This window comes from Oncorhynchus clarkii, chromosome 9 (assembly GCF_045791955.1).
Source record: "Oncorhynchus clarkii lewisi isolate Uvic-CL-2024 chromosome 9, UVic_Ocla_1.0, whole genome shotgun sequence".
Classification (NCBI taxonomy): Eukaryota; Metazoa; Chordata; class Actinopteri; order Salmoniformes; family Salmonidae; genus Oncorhynchus; species Oncorhynchus clarkii.
The window spans coordinates 39937197-39963947 of NC_092155.1; the positions used below are offsets into that span (position 1 = coordinate 39937197).

Consider the following 26751-nt stretch of genomic DNA (forward strand, 5'->3'; position numbering starts at 1 on the left):
GCATCCCAAACATGCTCAATGGGCGACGTCTGGTGAGTATGCAGGCCACGGAAGAACTGAGATATTTTCAGGAATTGTGTACAGATCCTTGCGACGTGGGGCTGTGCATTATCATGCTGAAACATGAGGTGATGGCGATGGATGAAAGGCACGACGATGGGCCTCAGGATCTCCTCACGGTATCTCTGTGCATTCAAATTGCCATCGATAAAATGCAATTGTGTTCGTTGACTGTAGCTTTTGCCGGCCCATGCCATAACCCCACCGCCACCACGGGGCACTCTGTTCACAATGTTGACATCAGTAAAACGCTCACAACACGCCACATCTGCCCGGTAGAGTTGAAACCGAGATTCATCCGTGAAGAGCAGATTTCTCCAGCGTGCCAGTGGCCATATAGGCCTGATAAAGTCGGTGACGACGCCGAACTGCAGTCAGGTCAGGACCCTGGTGAGGACGACGAGTACTCAGATGATCTTCCCTGAGACGGATTCTGTGCAGAAATTCTTTGGTTGTCCAAACCCACAGTTTCATCAGCTGTCCTGGTGGCTGTCCTCAAACAATCCCGCAGGTGAAGAAGCCGGAAGTGCAGTCGTATTTACACATGGTCTGCGGTTGTGAGGCCGGTTGGACTTACTGCCAAATTCTCTAAAACGACGTTGGAGGCGGCTTATGGTAGCATTCAACAGCTCTGGTGGACATTCTTCCAGTCAGCATGCCAATTACACACTCCCTCAAAACGTGAGTCATCTGTGGCATTGTGTGACAAAACTGCACATTTTAGAGTGGCCTTTTATTGTCCCCAGCACAAGATGCACCTGTGTAATGATCCTGCTGTTTAATCAGCTTCTTAATATGCCACACCTGTCAGGTGGATGGATTATCTTGGTAAAGGCGAAATGCTCACTAACTGGGATGTAAAACCAATTTGTACACTAATTGAGAGAAATAAGCTGTTTGTGCATATGGAACCTTTCTGGGATCTTTCATTTCAGCTCATAAAACATGGGACCAACACTTATTCCGTTAATATTTTTGGTTCAGTGTAAAATCCAGTCATCTAGAGATAATGAAGGAAAGCAAAATGCCAGTGCCTGAGGTGCGGAGAGAAATAGAGAGGTGTTAATGCCATTCCTCAAAATGTTATTGTAGAGTCACACAGACAGACAAAAGGAGCAGAAAGAGGAATCAAAACTAGTCAAAATATACACACTGTATACAGTATACCTGTACAGGCATGCACACACACAAAAACTCACACTCACACACACAAAAACTCACACTCACACACAAGCCTGTTCCTAAAACGGTAAACAGATAGGATGACAAGACACGGCTGTGTTGTTGTATCCATCCACCTCAGTAGCTAGAACATTATAACACCACTGCAATTTGTAATTGAGAAATCAATATCGAATTTGTTGCAATGGTCTTAGTAGCCATTATATATGTGTGTGTGCGGGTTCAGTGTGTGTGTGTGTGTGTGTGTGTGTGTGTGTGTGTGTGTGTGTGTGTGTGTGTGTGTGTGTGTGTGTGTGTGTGTGCGTGCGAGGTTGGTGCATAAATGCTCGCCCATGTGCTTGTGAAGGACCTACCCTATCCCTCAATTAGACTTAGCTAGGGGGTTTCAAAGTCAAAGCTCCCATTGTGTTGTGTCCTTAGCTGCCCCTCCCCAGCCTATAGCTAGTGTACAGCCTGGGGCGGACACACACTGACTTATAGATCTGACACGCAACACACAGATTAATGGGATAACACTGAATGTGCTACATCAACCTCACAAGGACATGTCGTATGGTTACTAAAATAAAATATCATACGATATAGACCTGACAACAACAGTCCTCACTCAACCTTGACCTTTCTGTAGGCTCGGTGAAGAAGTGTGCTTTTGAAATGGATATGATAAGTGGGTCTAGGTGAGACCTGGAGAATATCCGTTTTCACCAGATCTTCACTAGATTTCGCAGTTGCTGATTGACGTGGAATTGTTCACTATTTTAGCACCACCTGCCCATTCAATATGAAATGTTTTTCAGAGCAAAGGTCAAACAGAATTGGGTCCTTTTTTCCCCCTGTAACTTTCCTACATGTAAATCTCCGTGGAACAGCTTTGAACCAATCTGCTATAGACAAAACTCTCCACGGCATTTTTGTTTGAGATTATGTACCATTGTCTTGATTGCTCACAGGGCCTTACCTTCACTACGGTAACCATGCCGTCGTTGGTGTGTTGATCGGTGATGATGGTGAAGTGACCTATCGGGTCTCCGCTGATGATCCTGTACACGGCATTCCAGTTGGGCGAGTGTGGCTGGTCCCGGTCAATCACGGTCAGGTTGGCAACCACAACATTGACCCGGTTCTCTGGGACCTCCCCTGAAAACTGTGAGGGGTAAGAAAGAGGGAGAGAGAGATGAGAGGAGTTAGCAGAAGTCTCCACCGCCTCCTTCTTTGTGTAAGTAGGCAGTCGATTGGCTTAACTATCCCGTCACTCCACAAGCACTACTCCAGTGCGTTAGGGGCATAAAACAAGCTAAACACCCGCGCTATCCTCTGCCTCCACATTTTGAAGAATTTTCTTATTGCCCTCTCACCATCTTTCTGTTCTTCTGAGAGACTGGTGGAGGGAGCGGGGGATGGAGAGAGAGAGAGAGAAAAAGGCCTGCTTTTGGGAGGGCTTAAGCGGCAGTGGACATGTGTTTGTGTGTCTCTGAGTGGGTTTTTAGATGTCCTGCAGAAACACATGTGTTTTGTCCTGATAAGGACAGCAGAGGAGTCAGTCTGTCTGTTATGGTTGGGAACTGATCACAGCTTAGCAGTCTGTCAAGCAGGCCCCCCCAGCTGGCGGCCCGCGGGACGAATTCGGCCCGCGGGTGATTTTATTATTTTAATTGTTGGATATAAAAGACTGTATAGACAACAGCAAATCAGCTCCAAGTGATTGACATTTTGGGAAAGTAGAGAGATATACTGTAGATATAGAGAGACATACTGTATGTGATAGTATACAAATGTAATTTTTTTTTTTTTTTTTTTTTTTTTTTTTGTCAAATATTATATTTGTTTGGGCTTCTTGCAGTCAATTTGCTGTCTATAAATTATTTGTAATTATGTTCCGGGCCCCAACCATCCGCTCAAGAAAATAATTGTCCCGTGGCTGAATTCTAGCTGATGATCGCTGCCCTACAGGCGCAGGAGACCTTCTCTGTCTGCATAGACTACACACAATAACATTAGGCCCCCCCCACCGAGACACGCTGAGACACACTGTGACCCAGCACACAAACACAGTGAGATTAGGAAGCTCTAGCAAGATGGTCGTCTAGAGAACCAATGACATTCTTCAGGAAAAAGAGGGTTCCCGGGGTGGTCCTGTTCATCTGCTGGGATTGGATAAAGAGGCAGCGTGTGTATGTGTGTGTGTGTGTGTGCGTGTATACACTCTTCACGAAGTCTGTTTTGATGTTGTTGTTGGCTAGGCCAGGGTATTCTCCATGCTGATTTGAGGAAAGTTTTTTCTATAATAGGGACATTTAGGGACATACAGTGGGGCAAAAAAGTATTTAGTCAGCCACCAATTGTGCAAGTTCTCCCACTTAAAAAGATGAGAGAGGCCTGTAATTTTCATCATAGGTAGTACACTTAAACTATGACAGACAAAATGAGAAAAATAAATCCAGAAAATCACATTGTAGGATTTTAGACGTTTAGACGTTGAATTAGACGTTGAACGGACGTCTGTGCCCAGTGGGTCTGTGCTTAAGAGGGGTGTCATTTTAAGGTGTTCCAGGCCCACAGTGAATAACAGAAAGAACAGAGGAATAATCACACAGTGAAAGTAATGGTGCACGAGGACTGTCTTCATCCTGCCGTCACATTATTGGCAGTGAGGAGGTGGAGGGGGAGGCAGAGCAGGAGGTAGGGGGAGGCAGATGAGAGGAGAGAGGGGGTGGTAGGGGGAAAGGGGAGAGGGGGAGGCAGGGGAGAGAAGGGGAGGGGAGGGGCGGTGGGAGAGGGGCAGATGGGGGTGACAGAGAGCTTCATCATGGAGCCCAGGTGATGTCAGGATGAGAGAGGAGAAAAGGATCCAGGCCAAGCTGGTGTTTCCTACTGGCTGGGATTATTCCTCACTACTGAGCACGGGGAACACACACACACACACACACACACACACACACACACACACACACACACACACACACACACACACACACACACACACACGCATGCACGCACACACATCTACTTTTTTCTTAAACTCACAGGCAAAAGTACAAAGATAATCACACAAACAGATGAACACATCCACTTTGAAACACATAAACACCCCACCCACTCCACTGCCTGCCTGCCTTGAAAAATAGGTCAGCCTCTGATAGGCCTGATGAAATATTAATCTGTAACATTAAAGAGAAATTCTCCAAAACGTTCTATTTCTGGGACGCTTTGATAGATTTATTGGGTTTGCTGCAAACACTAAATATTTGCTTAGTGGTCTTCATTGTCGACAAAGTGGCTTTTATGTAGCCCACTGGTGAACTGGATGATTTGTAGAGGGAGCTTGTAAAAAGTGCCCTGCTCATTGTGAATCCAAGACCTCCACTTTGCAAAATAACAACGGCGATCATCATCAATATCCGCCACAGCATTTCTTCAGCTAACCGCCATTTGTGCTGGGTGATTGACATGCACTTCAACGCAACAAAAATACAGTGGACGAGACTCCATCCGTTACAAACTACTATCATCAATCAGCTACCGCAACTGTAGAATCCTAATATAGTAAAAAAAAAAAAAAGGGGGTCTGATTTACAGTGGTCCTGACCATGTGTGTTCTCCTTATGGATATGGAAAAGCTAGAATAGTCCATCATAGATGCCACAGCAGATCCAATTCTGGAACATTTGTACAATGTGCATTGATGGTCAGTGGAGTAAAGAAGTGGTGAAATTGTTGAACAAATGACTGTTGGAAGGAACTTTTCTGCCATTAAAATGTTTGTCGGCTTTCATTTGTCTCCTCACTCTCTTCCCCTTCAACCCACCACCTTCTATTGTTTATTTCTCTCTCCTCCACCCTATCCCCATCTACTTACTCTCGGGCCTTGCAGCCCACAACCTTCTCCTCTCCTCCCTCTCCACCCCTCTCTCTGTGATTGCCCCTGCTGTGTGGCAACATAGCGCTGATGAGCTCTACGCCTGACACATGCTTAGCGAATCTGCTAACTCATCCTCATAAGGATCTTATTGGCCCCCCAGGGTGCATGCTAATGCTAACTCCTATGGTAACGTCCAGCGTGAAAATGATACTTCTGCTGTTTTCAGCACCTCAGCTCCCCAACACACCCGCCTACTCACAACCCGGAGAAGCTGCAGATAGGAAGAAAAAAAAACACATGCTAAAAGTCATGCTGACAAGACATCCACATGGCCTCAAAACATACCGTACAGTCGGATATACATATATTATATGTGAAGCTTCATAATAAACCGCCTTTGCTGATGTCCCTTTCTTTCCTCTCATTTCTGTCTCTTACCTTTCCTATATCCCCGTCTTCCCCTGCTCTTGTCGTACAGTGCCTGCCTCCCTCCCCCGTTCTCCCCCGTTCTCCCTCACCTCTCAGCTCTCTCCTAATGATTGTGCCGCGAGGCGCTCCACCTGCGTAAGCTCTTTCCTTTTCTGCACTGGAGCTCCGATAAACAGCTGAATTAATCAGCTCAGATCGCCCCTGGGCCACTGGAGGGCTCGGCGTGGCTTAATGACTGACACAGGGTTAATGAAATACACATACATGCATGAATACGCCTGCTCAAGGGCCTGTGTCAAAATGTAACAACAGTTATGTCACTAACATAGCTAAGTTTGTCACTGGTATGGGCTAGTAAATATCCTAAACCTAGCCAGTTAGACACTTGATAGCCACAAGCTAAAAGCGGGGAGGAAGGGAGGAGAGAATTCACTTTCTATTTCAGCTGCTGCTGGCTTGCTAATGTACACTCAAATTAGTTTTTCCAAATGTAATTGATTCAATTAGGGTTTTTTTTCTATCAAGATTGTGTGAGTCATAGAAATTAAGATCTTGCGTTCTTTGTGGTTTTTATATGCAGGGAGCATCCATTGTACAATTGATGTACAAAATACTTTTCTAAGTTAGAAACCATATACGGTACCAGTCAAAAGTTTGGACATTTAATTGTATTCTGGTAGTTCTATGGTATGTTCACATTGAGGGCTTCATTTGAAAAGGGTTTTTCATTGCTGAAGTTGATTTTAAAAACTATGAATTAACTGCATATTGCATTGTTATTTAGAATGAAAGTACTTAAAACATCATATCAGGTGTTAAAACAGGACATCTTACAAAGTCATGCAAAATGTCACATATACACAAACTGAAATCATCATGAAATAACACATATGGAAATCATGTAGTAACCATAAAACAAAGTGTAAAAATAAACAAATCAAAATATATTGACATTGACATTCTTGGACAAATCTGTACTCATTCAAGGGTTTTTCTTTATTTTTAAAAACTACCCTTTGAAATAACCTTGATGACAGCTTTGCACAGTCTTGATGACAGCTTTGCACAGTCTTGGCATTCTCTCAACCAGCTTCATGAGGTAGTCACCTGGAATGTATTTCAATTAACAGGTGTGCCTTTTTAAAAGTTAGCTTATGGAATTTCTTTACTTCTTAATGTGTTTGAGCCAATCAGTTGTGTTGCAACAAGGTAGGGGTGGCATTCAGAATATGGCTCTATTTGGTAAAAGACCAAGTCCATATTATTGCAAGAACAGCTCAAATAAGGAAAGAGAAATTAGAGTCCATCATTACTTTAAGACATGAAGGTCAGTTGATTCGGAAAATCTCAAGAACTTTGAATGTGTCTTCAAGTGCAATTGCAAAAACCATCAAGCACCATGATGAAACTGGCTCTCATGAGGACTGCCACAGGAATGTATGACCCAGAGTTACCTTTGCTGCAGAGGACACGTTCATTAGAGTTACCAGCCTCAGAAGTTGCAGCCTGAATAAATGCTTCACAAAGTTCAAGTAACAGACACATCTCAACATCAACTGTTCAGAGGTGACTGTGTGAATCAGGCCTTCATGGTCGAATTGCTGCAAAGAAACCACTACTCAAGGACACCAATAAGAAGAGACTTTCGTGGACCAAGAAACATGAGAAATGGACATGAGACCGGGGAAAATCTGTCCTTTGGTCTGATGAGTCCAAATTTGAGATTTTTGGTTCCAACCACCGTGTCTTTGTGGAGAATGGATGTTCCCCCGCATGTGTGGTTCCTACCGTGAAACATGGAGGAGGGGTGTGATGATGTGAGGGTGACACTGTCTGTGATTTATTTTGAATTCAAGGCACACTTAACCAGCATGACTCCCACAGCATTCTGCAGCGATACACCATCCAGTCTGGCTTGCACTTAGTGGGACTATCATTTGTTTTTAACAGGACAATGACCCAACACACCTCCAGGCTGTGTAAGGGCTATTTGACCAAGAAGGAGAGTGGAGTGGAGTGGAGTGCTGCATCAGATGACCTGGCCTCCACAATGTGGGAACTCCTTCAAGATTGTTGGAAAAGCATTCCAGGTGAAGCTGGTTGAGAGAATGCCAAGAGTGTGCAAAGCTGTCATCAAGGCAAAGGGTGGCTACTTTGAAGAATCTCAAATCTCAAATATATTTTGATTAGTTTAACACGTCTTTGGTTACTACATGATTCCATATGTGTTATTTTATAGTTTTGATGTCTTCACTATTATTCTACAATGTAGAAAATAGTTAAAATAAAGAAAAACCCTTGAATGAGTAGGTGTCTCCAAACTTTTGACTGGTAATGTATATTAATTAATATACAGCACCAACTACATAAATATATGATAATGTCCATTATCTGCTACCTGGAATTTAAATTTGATTCATTTCCTACCAAACAACACAACTTACTCCACATTTTCAATGTTGCTGCATCATGTGGTGCCAGCATCATGGTATGGGTATGCTTGCCATCGGCAGGGACTGGGGAGTTTGTCAGGATCAAAATAAATATGATAGGAGCAAAACCCAGGTAAAAAGTTAAAGGAAAAACCTCCTCAGTCTTCTGAAACCGAACACTGGGATATAGTTTCATGTTTCAGTGAGACAATTGCACACATGTTTATGCCAAAGACACACCAGAATGGCTTTCCAAGGGGTTATGAGTGTTCCTGAGTGGCCTCGGCACTGACTCAATGATTTCTTCGCACATTTACTGAACTTGAGCAATTTTGACAAAACCAATGGACATAATATTGCCCTAAGAGTTGTGCAAAGTTAATAGAATATTATTCAAAATGATTCACAGCGGCAATGGCTGCCCAAGGGTGCTTCCATTAAGTTTCAACTCAGGGGTGTGAAGACGTACACAATCAAGACATCGTTCCTTTTGAAAATGTGGAGTAGGTTGTGCAGCTCTATAGGAGAAAAACCTCTAATATAATCGCTTTTTAGATGTACTTTGAAGTAAGAAAATGTGAAGACCTTCACTAGCCATTGCATCTTTGCTTACAATCATAAGTACCTGCTTATGTACAGAAGTGCCTGCTTAATTGCTTAATTGCTTAATTGCTTGCACTGTGCTGTCGAAATCACAGCCCCTTCCTTGCTGTTTACTCTCAGCCATCCCTCCCTTATACTTTTTTTAGCCACCCTACCCATTCCAGCCATTCGGATAACAAATAATTCAGAGTTTTCTCATTTCCCAACTATCAGGAATACTGCTTCTACTCACCGCCTCCCCTCATCTCATCCCTCCTCCTCTCTCCTATCTGCAACCCTCCACACATTTACGATGTCTGGCAGCATGGTGCCTCCAGGGTACGACTGTGTGTGTCCTGTGTGGCTCCGTTGGTAGAGCACGGTACTCGCAACGCCAGGGTTGCTGGTTCAAGTCCCACAGGGGACCACGACTACATAGTCGCTCTGGATAAGAGCATCTGCTAAATGACTAAAATGTGTGTGAGTGGACAGCAGGCTTGTTCAAGAGGTACTCATCGCTGCTGGGGGAACTACTGTATAATGATCAACATCCCCTGGAAGACCAGAGGATGTATGGATACATTTGCTGCAACATATGCTAGTCTTGCTGATCTCCATACTGCTTGGTTACACACATCACTCTGTACTTTGATTTGGTTGACTCCAGGAATGACCTTTTTTTTTTCTCTCCCATATACGGTAATGATCATCCCCATTTACACCACTATAATCATCGTTACGTCTGCTTGCTGTTGTTCTCCGGGTGATGAACGTTAACGACTGGATGTTTCATTTCACTCAGGTCAGGAGTGCGCGCTGTCTCTGAGATGATGCCAGGGCTGTGTTTCACCCCTTTCCTGCTCTCGCCTTATAACTTTCGTCTTCTACCCTTTTTCCCTGTATTCCAGTCCTCCATCTCCCATACCCCCCCCCCCCCCCCCTCTCCCTTTTCCTCCCCTCTCCCTCTCCCTCTTCCGCCCCTTACTTGGTCTGTGGCGGTCATGACGTTTTGTCAGCCGGTTGTTGTCATGCAAGCGGCTTACTGTGTGTTATCTGGCTATGCGGCTTGCCATACGCTGTGGGCTTGTTCATTTAGCAGACAAGATATGCTTATGAGTCCTGTTTCATTATTTCATATTATATGATTTTACAGTAAGAAGAATATAATTGAACTTAGCTGAATAAAATCAAAAGGATATTTTTCCCATTCCGGAGAGAGGGCACATATGAAAGCTATGTTGAGTGTAAAAGTAATCATTTGAAACGGGTCCTATAGGCTCAGAGTTATTTGGCAACTTTAGTTGTCAAGGATACAAACCTTATAATGCCTTCGAAATCCAAACGTATATGGGCTGCATGACGTGACTACAGATGATTTGAGAAAGAAGCACAACAAAAAAAAGCTTGCACTCTGACCCTTACCTCAGGCTGCACTCACCGTTCTCTCGTCAAGTGATCATCTTATCACCCATCGGACAATTCTCAAATGAATATATTCTTTACTAATATGTAAACCTGGTTTCGATTTAGAATGACCCATTATCAAATGGGCAGGAACAGGGGCAGGGGAAAACTACATGCCATCTGCCTAAGCACTCCAATAGCGAAGGGATGCCACTTATCCCACCTCCGGTTATTCAACTCCTTGCATCAACCATTGTTTAAAGAGTATGCAGCCTCTCGCTGCTCGACAAGTGATATTCCACCCAAACTCTGTATGCCACGGGCTCCCCAACCCTGTTCCTTCAGCTACCAGGTGCTTCATTCGGGGGAAACCATCTGAAATCTGTTTGGGAACATCGAAAGTAACATGTTTTCACAACTAAACATATTTCATTAATCTGTTGACACCTCCTCTCTCTGCATGCTTGAGAAAAGTAATGAAGGGGAGAGGTGAGGAGATGGAAACGCACGGTGGTGAGATATTCTATAGCTAACGGTAGCCTAATGTGACACCCAGTTAATTATGAAGGTGGGGGGGCGGGGGAAAGCACCTATTACTAGGCTATTCGAAATCAAATACAAATCCACTAGAATTGTAAGCGAACTCGGTAAAGCCGCCCTGCACAAGTAATGAACCAATAGCATTGCCCAGGCCTCTCCCTAGCATAAGGTAACCAGTCCATCCAGTATGATTTATAATACAGTCCACACTCAAAGGCCATTACTACAATTTGTTTCATTTTGGAATATAGGCTTGACCAATTAAAGACATCTTAAACATTTTTTTTAAAAATGTTATTCTGTGCAGTAGGCTATGTATTGTACAACGAAAAGCATAATCCTTATTTAAATTCAGTTTTGTTTTCTTTTTTTCGGGCATATATAGGCCTATGCATATGTATAAGCTCTAATATGCATATGAGTGTTTTGAATTGATCATCACCTTCGAAAGCACTGTCCATTTCGTTGTTAGGCTTTAAAGCCACATTCACAATCACCATGTTTTCCACTCAGTTTCAACCTGTTGTTGAACATCTTGCTTCAAATGGATCAATCGCAGTGAGGTGAGTTGTAAAAGCACAACACTGTTTTGATTGCAGTGACGTCAGAATGGTTAGAAGGACAACTGAGCCTTAGCGAGTTGGACACTACGCACGTCCTGAGGGAATTTTACTGCGGTCATGACTCATGACTGCTGGTGTGGTGGTAATAGTAATAGGGCCACCGCAACAGCCCTACTCTCTACTCACGGTTCTGGAGGTGAGCTCCGGCGGGTTGTCGTTGATGTCTGTGACGGAGATGATGGCGGTGGCCGTGTTAGACAGGCCAAAGTTTAGGTTGCCCTCCATGTCCGTGGCCTGGACTATGATGCTGTACTGGGACACTTTCTACAGGACAATCACACAGAGAGAAGAGAGAGACAGTTAAGAAGAGAAACCAGAAATCAAACTTACACACACAGTGAAAAAAACAACAACACTCAATGCTCAATCATACAAAACTGCATAACGAGTACAAGGAGGTCAATGTATCCTCTTCTTTAGGTTGTGCAGAAATAATAAACCATTTTACACAACACACATTCTGTCTCTCTCTCACACACATTGGGTTGCCTCTACACCCACTGTGGTTCTCTCCTCAGCCACAAACCTTTAGCCTGGTAACAGCTTTGCCAGTGTGGGTCTGGTATGTCTCTGACGAAATTAGAAGCAAAACGGCTTGTTCATCCCCTCCCATGACTGTTCTCCCTCCCCTACCTTGGCCCCTACCTCGGGCCCTATCACTCATCTTAATGGGAGCCCAAGCACTGTGGAAAGGAACGCTGAAAGTGTTTTTTTGAGCTGTCTGTACAGAACAGCACTCCTACCTGGGGGAACACAGAGAAATGTTCCCTCCATTTTTTTATCTCCTCCCCCTACTCTTCACACAGTTGCTGTGCCTTTTTAGAAATTGGTTCATGTTCTTCTTTCCTCACGTGTTGCGTTGGGGCAACCAGCTCTCCTATGTGTAGCCTACAATTCACAGCCACCATTTTGTTTGGAGATGCTCTCCAGAAAGGAGGAGAGTTGAGAATCAGCAGAGAGAAGCTGAATGTGTCACAGCTTTACACAACAGCCCATGTAAGAGCTGTCCATGGGCCTAAGGTCAACATAAATGGGAAACCACAACAGCTATGGCGCTCTGCTGAGCTGTCCATGGTGCTGAAACCAACCCATTCACCTTAGAATGCTGCCCTATTCATAGAGATTTGATTATACCGGTATGTGTATGTGTTTTTATGAAAACCCCTTTGAGTTTGTTTGTGTGTATACCTCCCTCCCTCTCTCCCCCTGTCCCAGGCTGCAGACAAAGGCAGGCAGGCAGGCAGGCATAGGGGACAGGACCTGGGAGCTGTCAGGATAATGTGTCTCTTCCCTGGGATTCCCAATTACACTCCCAGTGTCTCCCTCACCTGCTAATTACAGAGTAAATATCCCAATTAGACTGTGAATCCACATCAGAAGGATTAGACAGCTCAGCTCAGCTCTGCTCAGCAGCCTCTCGACCCCCCACCACACACACATTCACATCCACACATGCACACACAGATGTGCGCTCACACGAACACACACACGTGCACGTATGCACGCAAGTACGCACACACAAACACACATCTTGTTCAGGAGCCCTAGCTGGCCCGCCAGTCCTATCAGGGAGAATCTGCAGTGTGTACCGCAGGCCCACTAATTAGACAAGCCGCTAATTATGTAGAGCACCTCGGAACCTCTCGAAACCACGACAGATCACCAACTACTCTCCACACTACGCCCTTACGCCCCCCCACACTGTCCTGCACTGCACTAGCTGCTTCTCCACAGAGCTGCTGCCACTGAGTCTACCGTTCCTAGACCATGGCGAAACAAAGGGAAAGAGAAAAGACGACAGAGGAAGGATACAGAGGCTGGGATGAGCCGAGTAGCGTACAAGTTTTTTTTTAAAAGACGAAGAAGAAGGAAAGCAAGGGCTAAGGATAAGAGAACTATAGCGGTGGATGGGAAGAGTGAGGAAGAAGGGAACGTGTTGAAAGGCATGTGTGGTAGGGGAGAGGAGTCAGGGGAGAAAGTGATAGATCAGAGAGAGGGCGCACTTAGACATCTGGCTTCTTGGAGAAAACCTCCTTTAAGCTGGCGTCTCCTGAGGAAAGGCAGGCAGAGAGACCTTTATGAGATTGTAGCCGAACTCTGAAAACTGGGCTAGAGTAACAGCGACGCCTGTGCTACTCTCTCATTCGCTCTCTGTCAGCCTCCTGTTCTGTTAAGTATTCATGTTTATGTATATATGCACTCAGATTTCTGCAAGGGTAAGGGTGTTCTTATCTGTTCTCTACGGGAATGCTGGAGGAAACTTTCGGAGGTAAGTACATTGGTGTGCGCCAACTGAAAGATTGTTTGTGTGTAAAAGAAAGAAAGAATGTTTGTGTGTATTTCTGTGTGTGTGTGTGTGTGTGTGTGTGTGTGTGTGTGTGTGTGTTAGCTCTAATCCAACATTGGGAATGAATCAGGTTGGATTGGCAGTGTTCGGATAAAAGAGATGTGGAACAACAAGCAGGGGTTAAGCTAAAATGTTTCCTCTGTCTTCATCAATTTATCTCCTTTTCTATCCATCCCTCCCTTCCTTCCTTTCTTGTGTCTCCCATATTGTTTCATACTGTTCCCTCTCTGTATCACTCAGTTATATGTTTTATATATTTTTATTTTACCTTTATTTAACTAGGCAAGTCAGTTAAATGAACAAATTCTTATTTTCAATGACGGCCTAGGAACAGTGGGTTAACTGCCTTGTTCAGGGGCAGAACGACAGATTTTTACCTTGTCAGCTTGGGGATTCGATCTTGCAACCTTTCGGTTACAAGTCCAACGCTCTAACCACTAGAGGCTACCTGCCGTTATCTCTCATCCCTCCCTTCCTTTTCTCTTTCCATGTCCAACTCATCAGCCTCTCTCTTCCTTCCATCCATGTACTTCAGTGTGTGTTTGACAGGTGTCAAGGGTGCGAACTCACACACACACACACACACACACACACACACACACACACACACACACACACACACACACACACACACACACACACACACACACACACACACACACACACACACACACACACACACACACACACACACACACACACACACCTGAAGGCTCCATGACGCGCTGTTAATAGGTCTGTCAGCAGTGACAGGTAGCTAGGGTGATGCAGCAGAGAGATTCCCTTTAGGGCGTTGACAGTGTTGTCACAGGGACATCCGTGTCACTTAAATAAAGATGTTAGGATGTTGTCATAACGTGACAGCTCCATAAACAAGGTGACCTCAAGGGGGCGGCTTGGGAAACGCTGAGCAGAGCGTGACGCGTGGTGACAGACACCCACGAAGAACATGTATGCTAGATGGGCTAGAACCACACACGCCTTAAGGCCCAAAAATGGACCTCTTTTGAGTTGAAAAATACAATGGAAATAGCCTAAAAACAACACACCGCCTGATTCTGTTACATAACTTTCCCAGAGGCAGTTGCAGCACTGCTTATTCACCTTCACATTATCCTCATGTCTTATGTGGACAGCCAGGAGTTGTTTTGTCCTGACCAGAAAAACTCTCTACTTTTCACCGAGGACACATCCCACCAGCGTTACCAGGGTTACTGACCTCGCGGTCGAGGCCTGCTGCCACGGTGACGATGTCTCCAGTCTCGCTGTTGATGGTGAACATGTTGGGGATGGGGCTGTGTGGCGTCTGGGACAGGATCCGGTAGCGCACCATCCCATTGGCCGTGGTGTTGTCGTCATTATCGAAGGCTGCCAGGTGCATCACAAATGTACCTGAGAACGAGGAGGCAACAGTCAATCTGGGCGTACATACTGAACGCGGGGACAAACACACTGCACGCAAACACATTCAAACCAAGGTTACTATAGTTGTGTGTTTTTATTAGCGCGTTAACGGGCGACCTGTTTGTCGCCATGGAGCAGCACTTTTAAGTGCAGATGTTTCCGCACAGAACACAACATGGAACACCTGCTACAGTCAATGCTTGCACCTTTCCATGAAACCGCTTTCTGCTGAAGACCGTGTGCCTCTAGCCAAAATCATGTAAAACTTATGGCATATTAAATGATATAACGATACCCAATATTCCCAGAGCTATGTTTTTCTCTCTGCTGCGGATTCGTGCTATCGAGCTAAACAATGCAGTTCGAGCTAAACAATGGATTCGAGCTAAACAATGCAGTTAACATGATTAGCTAGCTAAACAATGCAGTTTGTTATCAAACCCCCAAAAAATGTGCAGCTCGCGAGTAGTTTAAAACGGCCTACTCGCGAGCCGCACATTTTTTGGGGGTTTGATAACAAACTGCATTGTTTAGCTAGCTAATCATGTAGCTAACTAGCAACCTGTTAACTTGACCACTGACTAGGCTATGCACAGATTTGGATGGCACAGGATCAAGTGAAAAGGAATAGGCCACTCAAAGAGATGCTTCAAAGGTAGGCTGCAAGAGTGGAGTGTGTATGATTGTGTGTGAGGTCGGGAGTAAGTGGACGAGTAAGTTCGTTTTGCATGGCCCGGTGTCCCGGGTGAGTGTAGACTTCACTTAAGGACCAATGGAATGGCCTAAAATGTGAAAATGGGCCATGAAAAAGGAACTTGTCCACTTACTCCCGTCCTCACACACACCTCCTCTCACACACACACACACAATCATACACACTCCACTCTTGCAGCCTACCTTTGAAGCATCTCTGTGAGTGTGAAAGAGAGAGGGTGTGGGAAACCTTCACAGTACAGATGGTTACAGTGTTTCCATAACATTGTTGGACAAACAATTCTTAGAGCCAGTTATGTTTTCCTATAGCCACACTCATTTAGAATGCCTGAAGCTTTAACAGTACTTAAAGCTGTGTGTGTGTGTGTGTGTGTGTGTGTGTGTGTGTGTGTGTGTGTGTGTGTGTGTGTGTGTGTGTGTGTGTGTGTGTGTGTGTGTGTGTGTGTGTGTGTGTGTGTGTGTGTGTGTGTACGTGCATGTGGGGACATGTTTAACTATACTTGTGGGGAACAGTAGTCCCCACAAGAATTGTTAACAAACAACAATTTGACCAACTAGGGACATTTTGTTAGTCCCCACAAGGTCAAATGCTATTTCTAGGGGGTTTAGGGTTAAGGTTAGAATTAGTGTTAGAATTAGGTTTAGGGTTAGGAGCTAGGGTTAAGGTTAGGATTAAGTTATTGGTTAGGTTTAGGGGTTAGGGTTAAGGTTAGGATTAAGTTATTGGTTAGGTTTAGGGGTTAGGAGCTAGGGTTAAGGTTAGGATTAAGTTATTGGTTAGGTTTAGGGGTTAGGAGCTAGGGTTAAGGTTAGGATTAAGTTATTGGTTAGGTTTAGGGGTTAGGGGTTAGGGGTTAGGGGTTAGGGTTTAGGGGTTAGGGGTTAGGGGTTAGGGGTTAGGGGTTAGGGAAAATACAATTTTGAATGGGACTGAATGGTGTGTCCCCACAAGGTTAGTTGTACAAGTTCAGTTTTGTTTCGGTTAGTGTCGGATCAATCTGATTTGATGTTTTTTATTTAGTTTTACACACACATTTATATTCAGTTTCAATATTATTCTGTAGTTATTGTGTTTTTGGAGATATTAATAATGCATAAGATGATTAGAAAACCCCAATATTTTGAGAAAAACGAATAATAAAACTGAACCTAATTCGTGATGAATTTTATTTTATTCTAGTTCGTTTTGGAGTCTTATATAATAGTTTCAGTACAGTTTTAGTATTTCAAAACGGGTTTGTAATTGTATTTTATTTGTTAGGATTTTTTTGTTTGTTTACTATAATAACCTTGGTTCATACACACACTGATCTCTCCCTCTTCCTCTATTCCTTATTACGCTCTTCTCTCTCTGTCCCAGTCTCCTTTCCAATTGCTCTCTTTCTCAGTCCTCTCCTCTCCAGCAGTAGTTTCCATACACTTCTAATTACCAGAGATAGTGATATCATCCCAGCGACAGGCTCCGTCCAGAGATAATTCACACCACGGCTCGCATCTCAAACTCCATTACATTTCAAAGCAGCATTTGTCAATGGGGCAGAGGAGAGAGAAGGAAGATTCCAAAGGACTCAGAGAAAGGAGAGGAAGAAAGACCAGAGGAACACAGTGAGAGATAAAGGACAGGCAGAAAGGGGCTTTGCTTTTGGTTTGGTTCAAACGAAGGAAAGTATAAATCTTCCACCCATCTCTCTCTCTCTCTGTCTCGCTTTCTGTAGAAAAAAAGAGAGGAGAGATGGAGACTCACACCGTGTCACCCATCGCCTGGGTAATTTCATTAAACGCCACTCTTAGGGGGCTTAATGTGGACCCTTTCTACGGGCGTCCTGCTCTGTGCCTGACAGGATTAGGGCTCTAAATGACTCTTTAATTTGAAAGCGAATTCAACTCAGTAATTGGCTTCCCACTGAAACCACTGGAGCTCTAGATTCTAAAACTATTTTTTTATGATTATTGTTCGGCTGCATGTCACGCATGCTACTGCCGAGGTTTGGGGATGTGTGTGTGTGTGTGTGTGTGCACGCGTGCGTGCGTCCTTGTGTTGGGGTGGGAGAATTTGTAGCAAAATCAGTTCAGAGTGAAAAAGAGAAAGAAAGAGAGAGTTAGTGAGAAAAGTAAAGTACACAGCTAGGCCCAGGAAACCTCTTCAGATTTCAGATCACCGTTAGTGCAATAAGTCCTGGCTCATCAGTCTTTCTCTCAATATTTCACACACACACACACACACACACACACACACACACACACACACACACACACACACACACACACACACACACACACACACACACACACACACACACACACACACACACACACACACACACACACACACACACACACACACACACACACTTACACACACACACACACACACATCTCCCTCATGAGGGAACACATAAAATGAGTCAGTGGAGCTACAGCTGCAGCTTGGCACATTTAATCCTCAATATCCTCTCCAGCCACAACATCCACAGCTTTATGGCCATGCAGCCCAGCACTAGAGCTGGCTAAATGAACACACTGCAGGACAGAAGCCCTCCATCTGAATAAATGCCTCTAGTCTATATCAAGTGGAATGTGAAGCAGAATAAATCTATAAAAAAAAATAAACATAAAAGCTTCGAACGGTATCCTCTTCGGGCTCGGTTTTTCTCACGCAGAATAGCAAAGGAAGGTACAAAGACTGTTGTAAAACTCACTATTCTCTGCAGTGTGATTTACATCGTAGCTTTCGTCCGTCCATGTCTGTGAGAAAGAGGTGGTGTTTTATCCCTCCCTCCCTTCCTTCCTGTGTTTACCTGGCTTGGAGCCCTCATCCACAGAGCCGTTGTAGACCTGGTTCTTGAATTCAGGCCGGTTGTCGTTCATGTCTATGACATAGATGTACAGGTCTATGGGGCTCTCCACCCGCTCACCATTCATGTTCACTGCATGGGCACGAAGCTGGGGGGAGAGACAGAGACAGACAGAGAGAGAGAGAGAGGGTCAGTTAAGTTACCATTAACAAACTCAACATTGGTAACATGATATGCTTGATATGCAGTGTGGCAACCAGTACTAGACACTGCATTAAGGCATATTTCTGGAAAAACATTGCATACATCAATTGTGCAGACCAATGGGCACCCGGCACCAATAATATATACCAGAAAAACAACAACTATGATTATATTTCATTTAAATGTAAAGTTCTGGGGGAGAAATGTCACACCCTACAATTTTGTCCATTCTTATCTCCAACACCGAATCCTCAGAACTGGTGTCTTCAAAGTAACCAACACAACAACCTCTTTTATAAAAAGCTGACTTCCCTTAAAATTATGATTTCCTTGTATCCTTCTTCTCCTGGTCTTCTTGGATCTCAGTCCAACATTCTGTTGTTTTTTTTATTTTTTAAAGGGGAATCCCAAAATCTCTTAACCTCTAGCCCACATCACAAACACAGCGATTTGATGTGAACTCGCTGCCAGGCTCAGCTGTGTCCTGTCGTAGATCAATAGCAGCAGCCAACTCTAGGATTTCAAACAAAGTTTGGACATGGGATTAATACCCACATCGATACAGGCTGGGAAGCATGTCCAGATATCTGAAAGAAAAATGTTTTGATAAAGAACACTGAGGGAGAAAAACGCTGGTAACATAACTCAGTTATAGAGTATCTGTTAAGATTCAATAAACATCTACGCTCTGTTTTTACTGCACCCAGCGAGAGAGCCAAACTAACAGACTCCATTTGAAAAATGAAACAAAACATATTTTCAGGGGGTTACTGGACATACTGCTATTTGACCTTACTAGCATGTTTTAAATCCACAAAAGAGGATTTATTCAACAATATCCCATTAGACTGAAATAGTGAAGGTTTAGGAATTATATAGGGGACCCCTGGACTAACGTCCCACTGCTACAGGCTAAGGCTGGCAAATATGTAGCCTGTCAGAATGTCTGAGATGACTATCAACAGGATCCTGGAGCAGACATAGCAAGACCCATCTGATTCTCAAGAAGAAGAGAAACAAAGAAAGTTGAGAGGAGAGGAATATCAAAGTTGAAGCCGCAGGTCCTCCACCTTTTCGATGCTTCTGATAAGATGGTCATAGCGATGCCTCCGACCGCAGGGTTGTGGCCTTGTGACGGGAAATAGAATTAGGAGGAAGCTCCATCCACTTCCCTCCTCTAAGACAGGTGAACATCCTCTCTCCCCCACCCTCTATTCACCGCCCTCCACTCCCCTCTTCTCTCCTCTCTGCATCTCACAAAAATTGAATCAGCCAGGTCTCCCAAAGGTTAATTTGACTTAACTTTTTCCCTCTGCATCGTCTGATCTGGCCCTGCACCCAATATCCGAGCGCTGCACTGGCACTCTGCTACACTGCAGCCTGGGAGCCCGCAAGCCCTTATCTCTCCCCCTGCGCTGCGGCATGCGGCCCCCACACCCTCATTCAATAACACGGCCAGTAAGAGATTACCAGCCGTGTTTAAAGAAGCCAAGATGTAATTCTGGGTCCGAATGAAAGTTATCATCTTGAAAGGGACCGGGTACGAGGGAGGAAACAACACACACCACGCCACGCACCGTGGCGCCCAGCACTTGGCACAGGCCAAGCATCCGATGGAGATAACACAAGACCCAGAACACTGACTTCTTCCTTTTTTGAAAGCATTTTTTTTTTGTTATCTGATTGGATGCCCTGGCCTGCTATGAATCGGAGCGTGCTTATTTTGAAGACGAGAAAGTTTTGGTCTTCAAACTTTTCTTGTGTCTTTGTTTAATCCGTGTTCTGAAATCAGAAACGCACATTAAAACCCAATGCTGAATGAAAAAGCTGCCTACAAAGTCGCTTTGAGGAAGCATTAGCCATCTTCAAGGATATTACAGTTGTAAGATAACGAACGAGAACTTTTACCACAAAGCATAGCTCATGTTCTGTTCAGTCTTACGTACATAAAGGACAACGTATAGTTGCTGACTGTGTGGCTACATTCGGTTCTTTAATGGTGTCTGACAGAGACACAGGTCCAGCTCTGACAGCTTTATCTCTTCCTCAACCTGTCTTCCTGCGCCCCTCACCTCGCCCAACTGATGTACAGTTAGAGGATGCTATTCACCTCCATCCAGCCTGGGACTGAGCTTCAAGTCAAGCAGACGTCATCAAGCCTTGGCCTTTCCTAACAAATCACCCCATCGATCCTGCATCCTCCTGGAAAGCTGGACCTCCGAGCTCCCTGAGTCCAACAAATGCGTGGCAGACAGGATGGAGAGATGTGAGGGGCAAGGAGAAAGAGAGACAGAGAGAGAGAGAGACACACACAATTGTAGAGCGAAGCATGAATGAGTGGGTGACCAATTGTGGTAGAGCCATTCTCATGGTCTGTAGGGCGAGTGTTGGTACTTGGTCAATGTCATGTAGCTGTAGCTAGCCTCAGCCTTCACTCTCTCAATCAACACTTCATCTGGACAACCTGCCCGGCCTGTCACTAACTCATTACACAGGTGTGTGTGCGTAAATACGCGCGTGTGACTCACATGGTACGACGATCTCCTCTCTCGGTCCAGGGGTTTGGTGACGAACATCTTCCCGGCAACAGGGTCGATACTGAACACCTCATTGGGTGGCTGGTCCGCTCCCACCCCCGTGATGCTGTACCGGATGGAGATGTTACGGTCCTGGTCCGAACGGATCTGCAGACAAGACACAGTAAGGCACTGTCAGTTTTAACTCTGTGGTCTTACTACTGCTTCTGAAATCGGGTTTCATCTTTTTCGAAGCACATTCAAGCATTGAGCAATATGGGAGATTGGAGAAATAACATTGCCTTGACAGTGTGTTATGAAATATGTGTTGGTTCCCTAGTGGTAGACGGTGATGCCGTATAGACAAGTACCACACATTGATGGTAAACCATCATTTCTTCCATGCCACTGCATTCATTGGTGTGACTGGTTAAGTGTTGATTCCAGGACTAGATCATCATATACTGTAGAGGCTGGGAGACCAATGATACCGTGGGCCAGAGCCAGGGGACAATCATCAGATATTGTATATTCATCAAAAATACACAAAGCACACACAGGCACGCTGGCACACACACACACACATATACATACACAAACACACACAAACAAACACATCCATCATAACTCAGCACTCCCAGCTATAGCTGTGAATTTCATTAGTGCTACAGAATGGTGCAGAACGCATTCTCTTTGGCACAACTGGAGTACTTCAAACTGGAAATTCAATATTTCTCTTTCTTTCAGTGGATAGAAAAAGAAATCAACATACATTTGCAAAGAGCATTTTTCTTCTGCTTGACAGCTGGAGTTTTAATAAACAGCTCTTACAGGGACTGTGCCTCGAACGCTGTCACAACGTGAGCCGAAAAAGACAAATAAGAAAATGAAAATGTCAAACTCTTCTCGTAAACACTGTTATTAAGGAAGTTTAGTTTAGTTTATTAGGATGCCCATTAGCTACTGCACATGCAGCAGATACTCTTCCTGTGGTTCACATAAAACATACAAATACATGAGAAAGGACATTCAATAGAAATAAATAATACAAATTACATTTAAAAAACATATATATATGAAAAATAAGAGATATATATTGGAAAGACACCAAGAAACATATTACACACTATTTATATATACATAATCATACTATTATATACAGTTAAATTAGACCTTTAGAAGAGGAGAGGAGCTGTGATACAATGTGTGTTTTTTTTCATCAGTTTCTTAAAGCTAAATTAGCTTTTTGCCTGAGTAACCACTGATGGCAGAGCATTCCACGATGACATGCTCTATACATAACTGAGCGACTTATTCAATCTTTTTTGTTTGTTTTGGGAACAGTGAAGAAACCCATTGTGGCGTGTCTGGTGGGGTACGTACACTATATATACAAAAGTATGTGGACACTCCTTCAAATGACTGTATTTGGCTATTTCAGCCACACCCATTGCTGACAGGTGTATAAAATCGAGCACACCGCCATGCAATCTCCATTAACAAACATTGGCAGTAGAATGGCCCTTACTGAAGAGCTGAGGAACTTTCAACATGACACTGTCATAGGATGCCACCTCTCCAACAAGTATGTTCATCAAATTTCTGCCTTGCTAGAGATGCCCCGGTCAACTGTAAGTGCTGTTATTGTGAAGTGGAAACGTCTAGGAGTAACAACGGCTCAGCACTGAAGTAGTAGGCCACACAATCTCACCGAACTTGACCGCCTAGTGCTGAAGCACGTACTGCGTAAACATAGTTTGTCCTTGGTTGCAACACTCACTACTGAGTTCCAAACTGCCTCTGGAAGCAACATCAGCACAAGAACTGTTCGTCGGGAGCGTCATGAAATGGGTTTCCATGGTCTAGCAGTCGCACACAAGCCTAAGATCACCATGCGCAATGCCAAGCGTCGGCTGGAGTGGTGTAAAGGTCGCCGCCATTGGACTCTGGAGCAGTGGAAACACAGTCTCTGGCGTTCATCTGGCAGTCCGATGGACGAATCTGGGTTTGGCAGATGCCAGGAGAATACTACCTTTCCGAATTGATAGTGCAGACTATAAAGTTTGGTGGAGGAGGAATAATGGTCTGGGGCTGTTTCATGGTTTGGGCTAGGCCCCTTAGTTCCAGTGAAGGGAAATCTTAACACTACAGCACACAATGACATTCTAGACAATTCTGTGCTTCCAACTTTGTGGCAACAGTTTGGGGAAGGCCCTTTCCTGTTTCAGCATAACAATGCTCCGTACACAAAGCGAGATCCATACAGAAATGGTTTGTAGAGATCGGTGTGGAAGAACTGACCTGAACCCCATCAAACACCTTTGGGATGAATTGGAACGGCGACTGCGAGTCAGGCCTAATCACCCAACACCAATGCCCGACCTCACTAATGCTTGTGGCTGAATGGAAGCAAGTTCCGTCATCTAGTGGATGCATATTGTTGATGTTAGTTCTATGTGTGCAGTTAAGGGCAAGGTGTGGTGCTTTGTTGTGAGCCAGCTGCAACTTTGCTTGGTCTTCCTTTGCTGCACTTGACCATATTACCGGACATCAAGACAAGACCAGAGCCTGAACAACTAGTACAGTTGATGTTTGTGTAAAAAATGCAGAACATCTTTTTATAACAGACCTCCCCATCTTCACAACAACTTTGTCGATATGACCTGACCATAAAAAACGGACTATCCGATGTTACTCCTAGGAGTTCAACTTCTTCAACTCCTGTTGAGGTTTAGGTCTAAGAGAATGAACCAAAATACAGAGCTTTTGGTTTTAGATGTGTTTAATACCAGTTTATTGACCGATTCTGACACTGACTGTAACTCATTGGTAAGAGTGAGCTCACTGTCTGTAGGTGCTGTTGTGTAGAGTGTGCAGCAAGCCAATTGGGCCCCCTGATTGGGGAGCGGTCTAAGGCATTGCATCTCAGTGCATGAAGAGTCACTGTAGTCCCTGGTTTGAATCCAGGCTGCATCACATCCGGCTGTGATTGACTTGCCAGGTTAAAAAAATAAAAATGAACCCTTTCATGTTCATAATGGAAATGTAGAATTTCCTTTAATACACTTGTTCATTGCGCTTACTGATATTTAATTAGTCTTTGGACGCATGGGATCAAGTTTTTAATACATATTTCATGTGAATACATGTTCGAATCAACAGATCTTAATAATTTTTGTTATATAGATTGTCCGAACCATATATATAAACTCAGCAAAAAAAGAAACGTCCTCTCACTGTCAACTGCATTTATTTCAAGCAAACTTAACATATCTGTTAACAACAAATATTTGCATGAACATAACAAGCTTCAACAACTGAGACATGAACTGAACAAGTTCCACAGACATGTGACTAACAGAATAATGTTAGTAATTAATAATCAATAATGGAATAATGTGTTCCTGAACAAAGGTGGGGGGGGGGTCAAAATCAAAAGTACCAGTCAGTATCTGGTGTGGCCACCATCTGCATTAAGTACTGCAGTGCATCTCCTCCTCATGGACTGCACCAGATTTGCCAGTTCTTGCTGTGAGATGTTACCTCACTCTTCCACCAAGGCACCTGCAAGTTCCCGGGCTCTTTCCTGACATTCCTGTCTTGCAGGAAATCACGCACAGAACGAGCAGTATGGCCGGTGGCATTGTCATGCTGGAGGGTCATGTCAGGATGAGGCTGCGGGAAGGGTACCACATGAGGGAGGGGGATGTCTTCCCTGTAACGCACAGCATTGAGATTGCCTGCAATGACAACAAGCTCAGTCCGATGATGCTGTGACACACCGCCCCAGACCATGACAGACCCTCCACCTCGATCCCTCTCCAGAGTACAGGCCTCAGTGTAACGCTCATTCCTTCGACAATAAACGCAAATCTGACCATCACCCCTGGTGAGACAAAACCGTGACTCGTCAGTGAAGAGCACTTTTTGCCAGTCCTGTCTGGTCCAGCGACGGTGGGTTTGTGCTCATAGGCGACGTTGTTGCCGGTGATGTCTGGTGAGGACCTGCCTTACAACAGGCCAACAAGCCCTCAGTCCAGCCTCTCTCAGCCTATTGCGGACAGTATGAGCACTGATGAAGGGATTGTGCGTTCAAGGTGTAACTCAGGAAGTTGTTGTTGCCATCCTGTACCTGTCCCGCAGGTGTAATGTTCGGACGTACCGATCCTGCGCATGTGTTGTTACACGTGGTCTGCCACTGTGAATACGATCAGCTGTCCGCCCTGTCTCCCTGTCTTAGGTGTCTCACAGTATATATCGTTTTCTTTATTTGTACTATTTTCTACATTGTAGAACAATAGTGAAGACATCAAAACTATGAAATAACACATATGGAATCATGTAGTAACAAAAAAAGTGTTAATCAAATCAAAATATATTTTAGATTTTAGATTCTTCAAAGTAGCCACCCTTTGCCTTGATGAAAGCTTTGCATTCTCTTAACGAGCTTCATGAGGTAGTCACCTGGAATGCTTTTCCAACAGTCTTGAATAAGTTCCCACATATGCTGAGCACTTGTTGGCTGCTTTTCCTTCGCTCTGCGGTCCAACTCATCCCAAATCATCACAATTGGGTTGAGTTGGGTAATTGTGGAGGCCAGGTCATCACTCAATCTCCCTCCGTCTTGGTCAAATAGCCCTTACACAGCCTGGAGGTGTGTTTTGGGTCATTGTCCTGTTGAAAAAGAAATGATAGTGGGACTAGCGCAAACCAGATGGGATGACATATCACTCTAGAATGCTGTGATAACCATAATGGTTAAGTGTGCCTTGAATTCTAAATAAATCATAGACAGGGTCACCAGCAAAGCACCCCCACATCATCCTCTATGCTTCACGGTGGTAACCACACATGCGGATATCATCTGTTCACCTACTCAGCGTCTCACAAAGACACGGCGGTTGGAACCAAAAACTCAAATTTGGACTCATCAGACCAAAGGACAAATTTCCAGTTGTCTAATGTCCATTGCTCGTGTTTCTTGGCCCAAGCTAGTCACTACTTATTATTGGAATCCTTTAGTAGTGGTTTCTATGCAGCAATTGGACCATGAAGGCCTGATTCTCCTCTGAACTGTTGATGTGGAGATGTGTCTGTTATTTGAACTCCGTGAGGTGCAATCTGAGGTGCAGTTAATTGCCCATTTCTGAGGCTGGCACCTCTAATGAACTTAGCCTCTGCAGCAGAGGTAACTCTGGGGCTTCCATTCCTGTGGCGGTCCTCATGAGAGCCAGTTTCATCATATCGCTTATAGTTATAGTTTTTGCGACTGTACTTGAAGAAACTTTCAAAGTTAATTACATTTCCGGATTGACCCATCCCAGATCCGGGATCGTGAATACAGACTCAAGCTCATTCCCATAACGCAACGTTAACTATTCATGAAAATCGCAAATGAAATTCAATAAATATGCTAGCTCTCAAGCTTAGCCTTTTGTTAACAACACTGTCATCTCAGATTTTCAAAATATGCTTCTCAACCATAGGAAAACAATCATTTGTGTAACAGTAGCTAGCTAGCGTAGCATTTAGCGTTAGCATTAGCGTTAGCAATTAGCAGGCAACATTTTCACAAAAACCATAAAAGCATTCAAATAAAATAATTTACCTTTGAAGAACTTCAAAGAGACTCTGTTAGATAGCAAATGTTCAGTTTTTCC

At 44.3% G+C, this 26751-nt stretch overlaps 1 protein-coding gene across 1 annotated transcript in view; it reads right to left on the minus strand.

Annotated features, from left to right (window-relative positions):
• Window positions 1–26751, minus strand: part of LOC139416288 (cadherin-4-like) — a 368240-nt gene that overhangs the window by 28592 nt on the left and 312897 nt on the right. The window contains exons 6-10 of the mRNA XM_071164766.1: window positions 21104–21259; window positions 18375–18519; window positions 14678–14850; window positions 11238–11375; window positions 2201–2386 (exon numbers count right to left, since the gene is read on the minus strand). Of these exons, the coding sequence (XP_071020867.1) occupies window positions 2201–2386; window positions 11238–11375; window positions 14678–14850; window positions 18375–18519; window positions 21104–21259 (798 nt within the window). The remainder of the gene's footprint in view (window positions 1–2200; window positions 2387–11237; window positions 11376–14677; window positions 14851–18374; window positions 18520–21103; window positions 21260–26751) is intronic.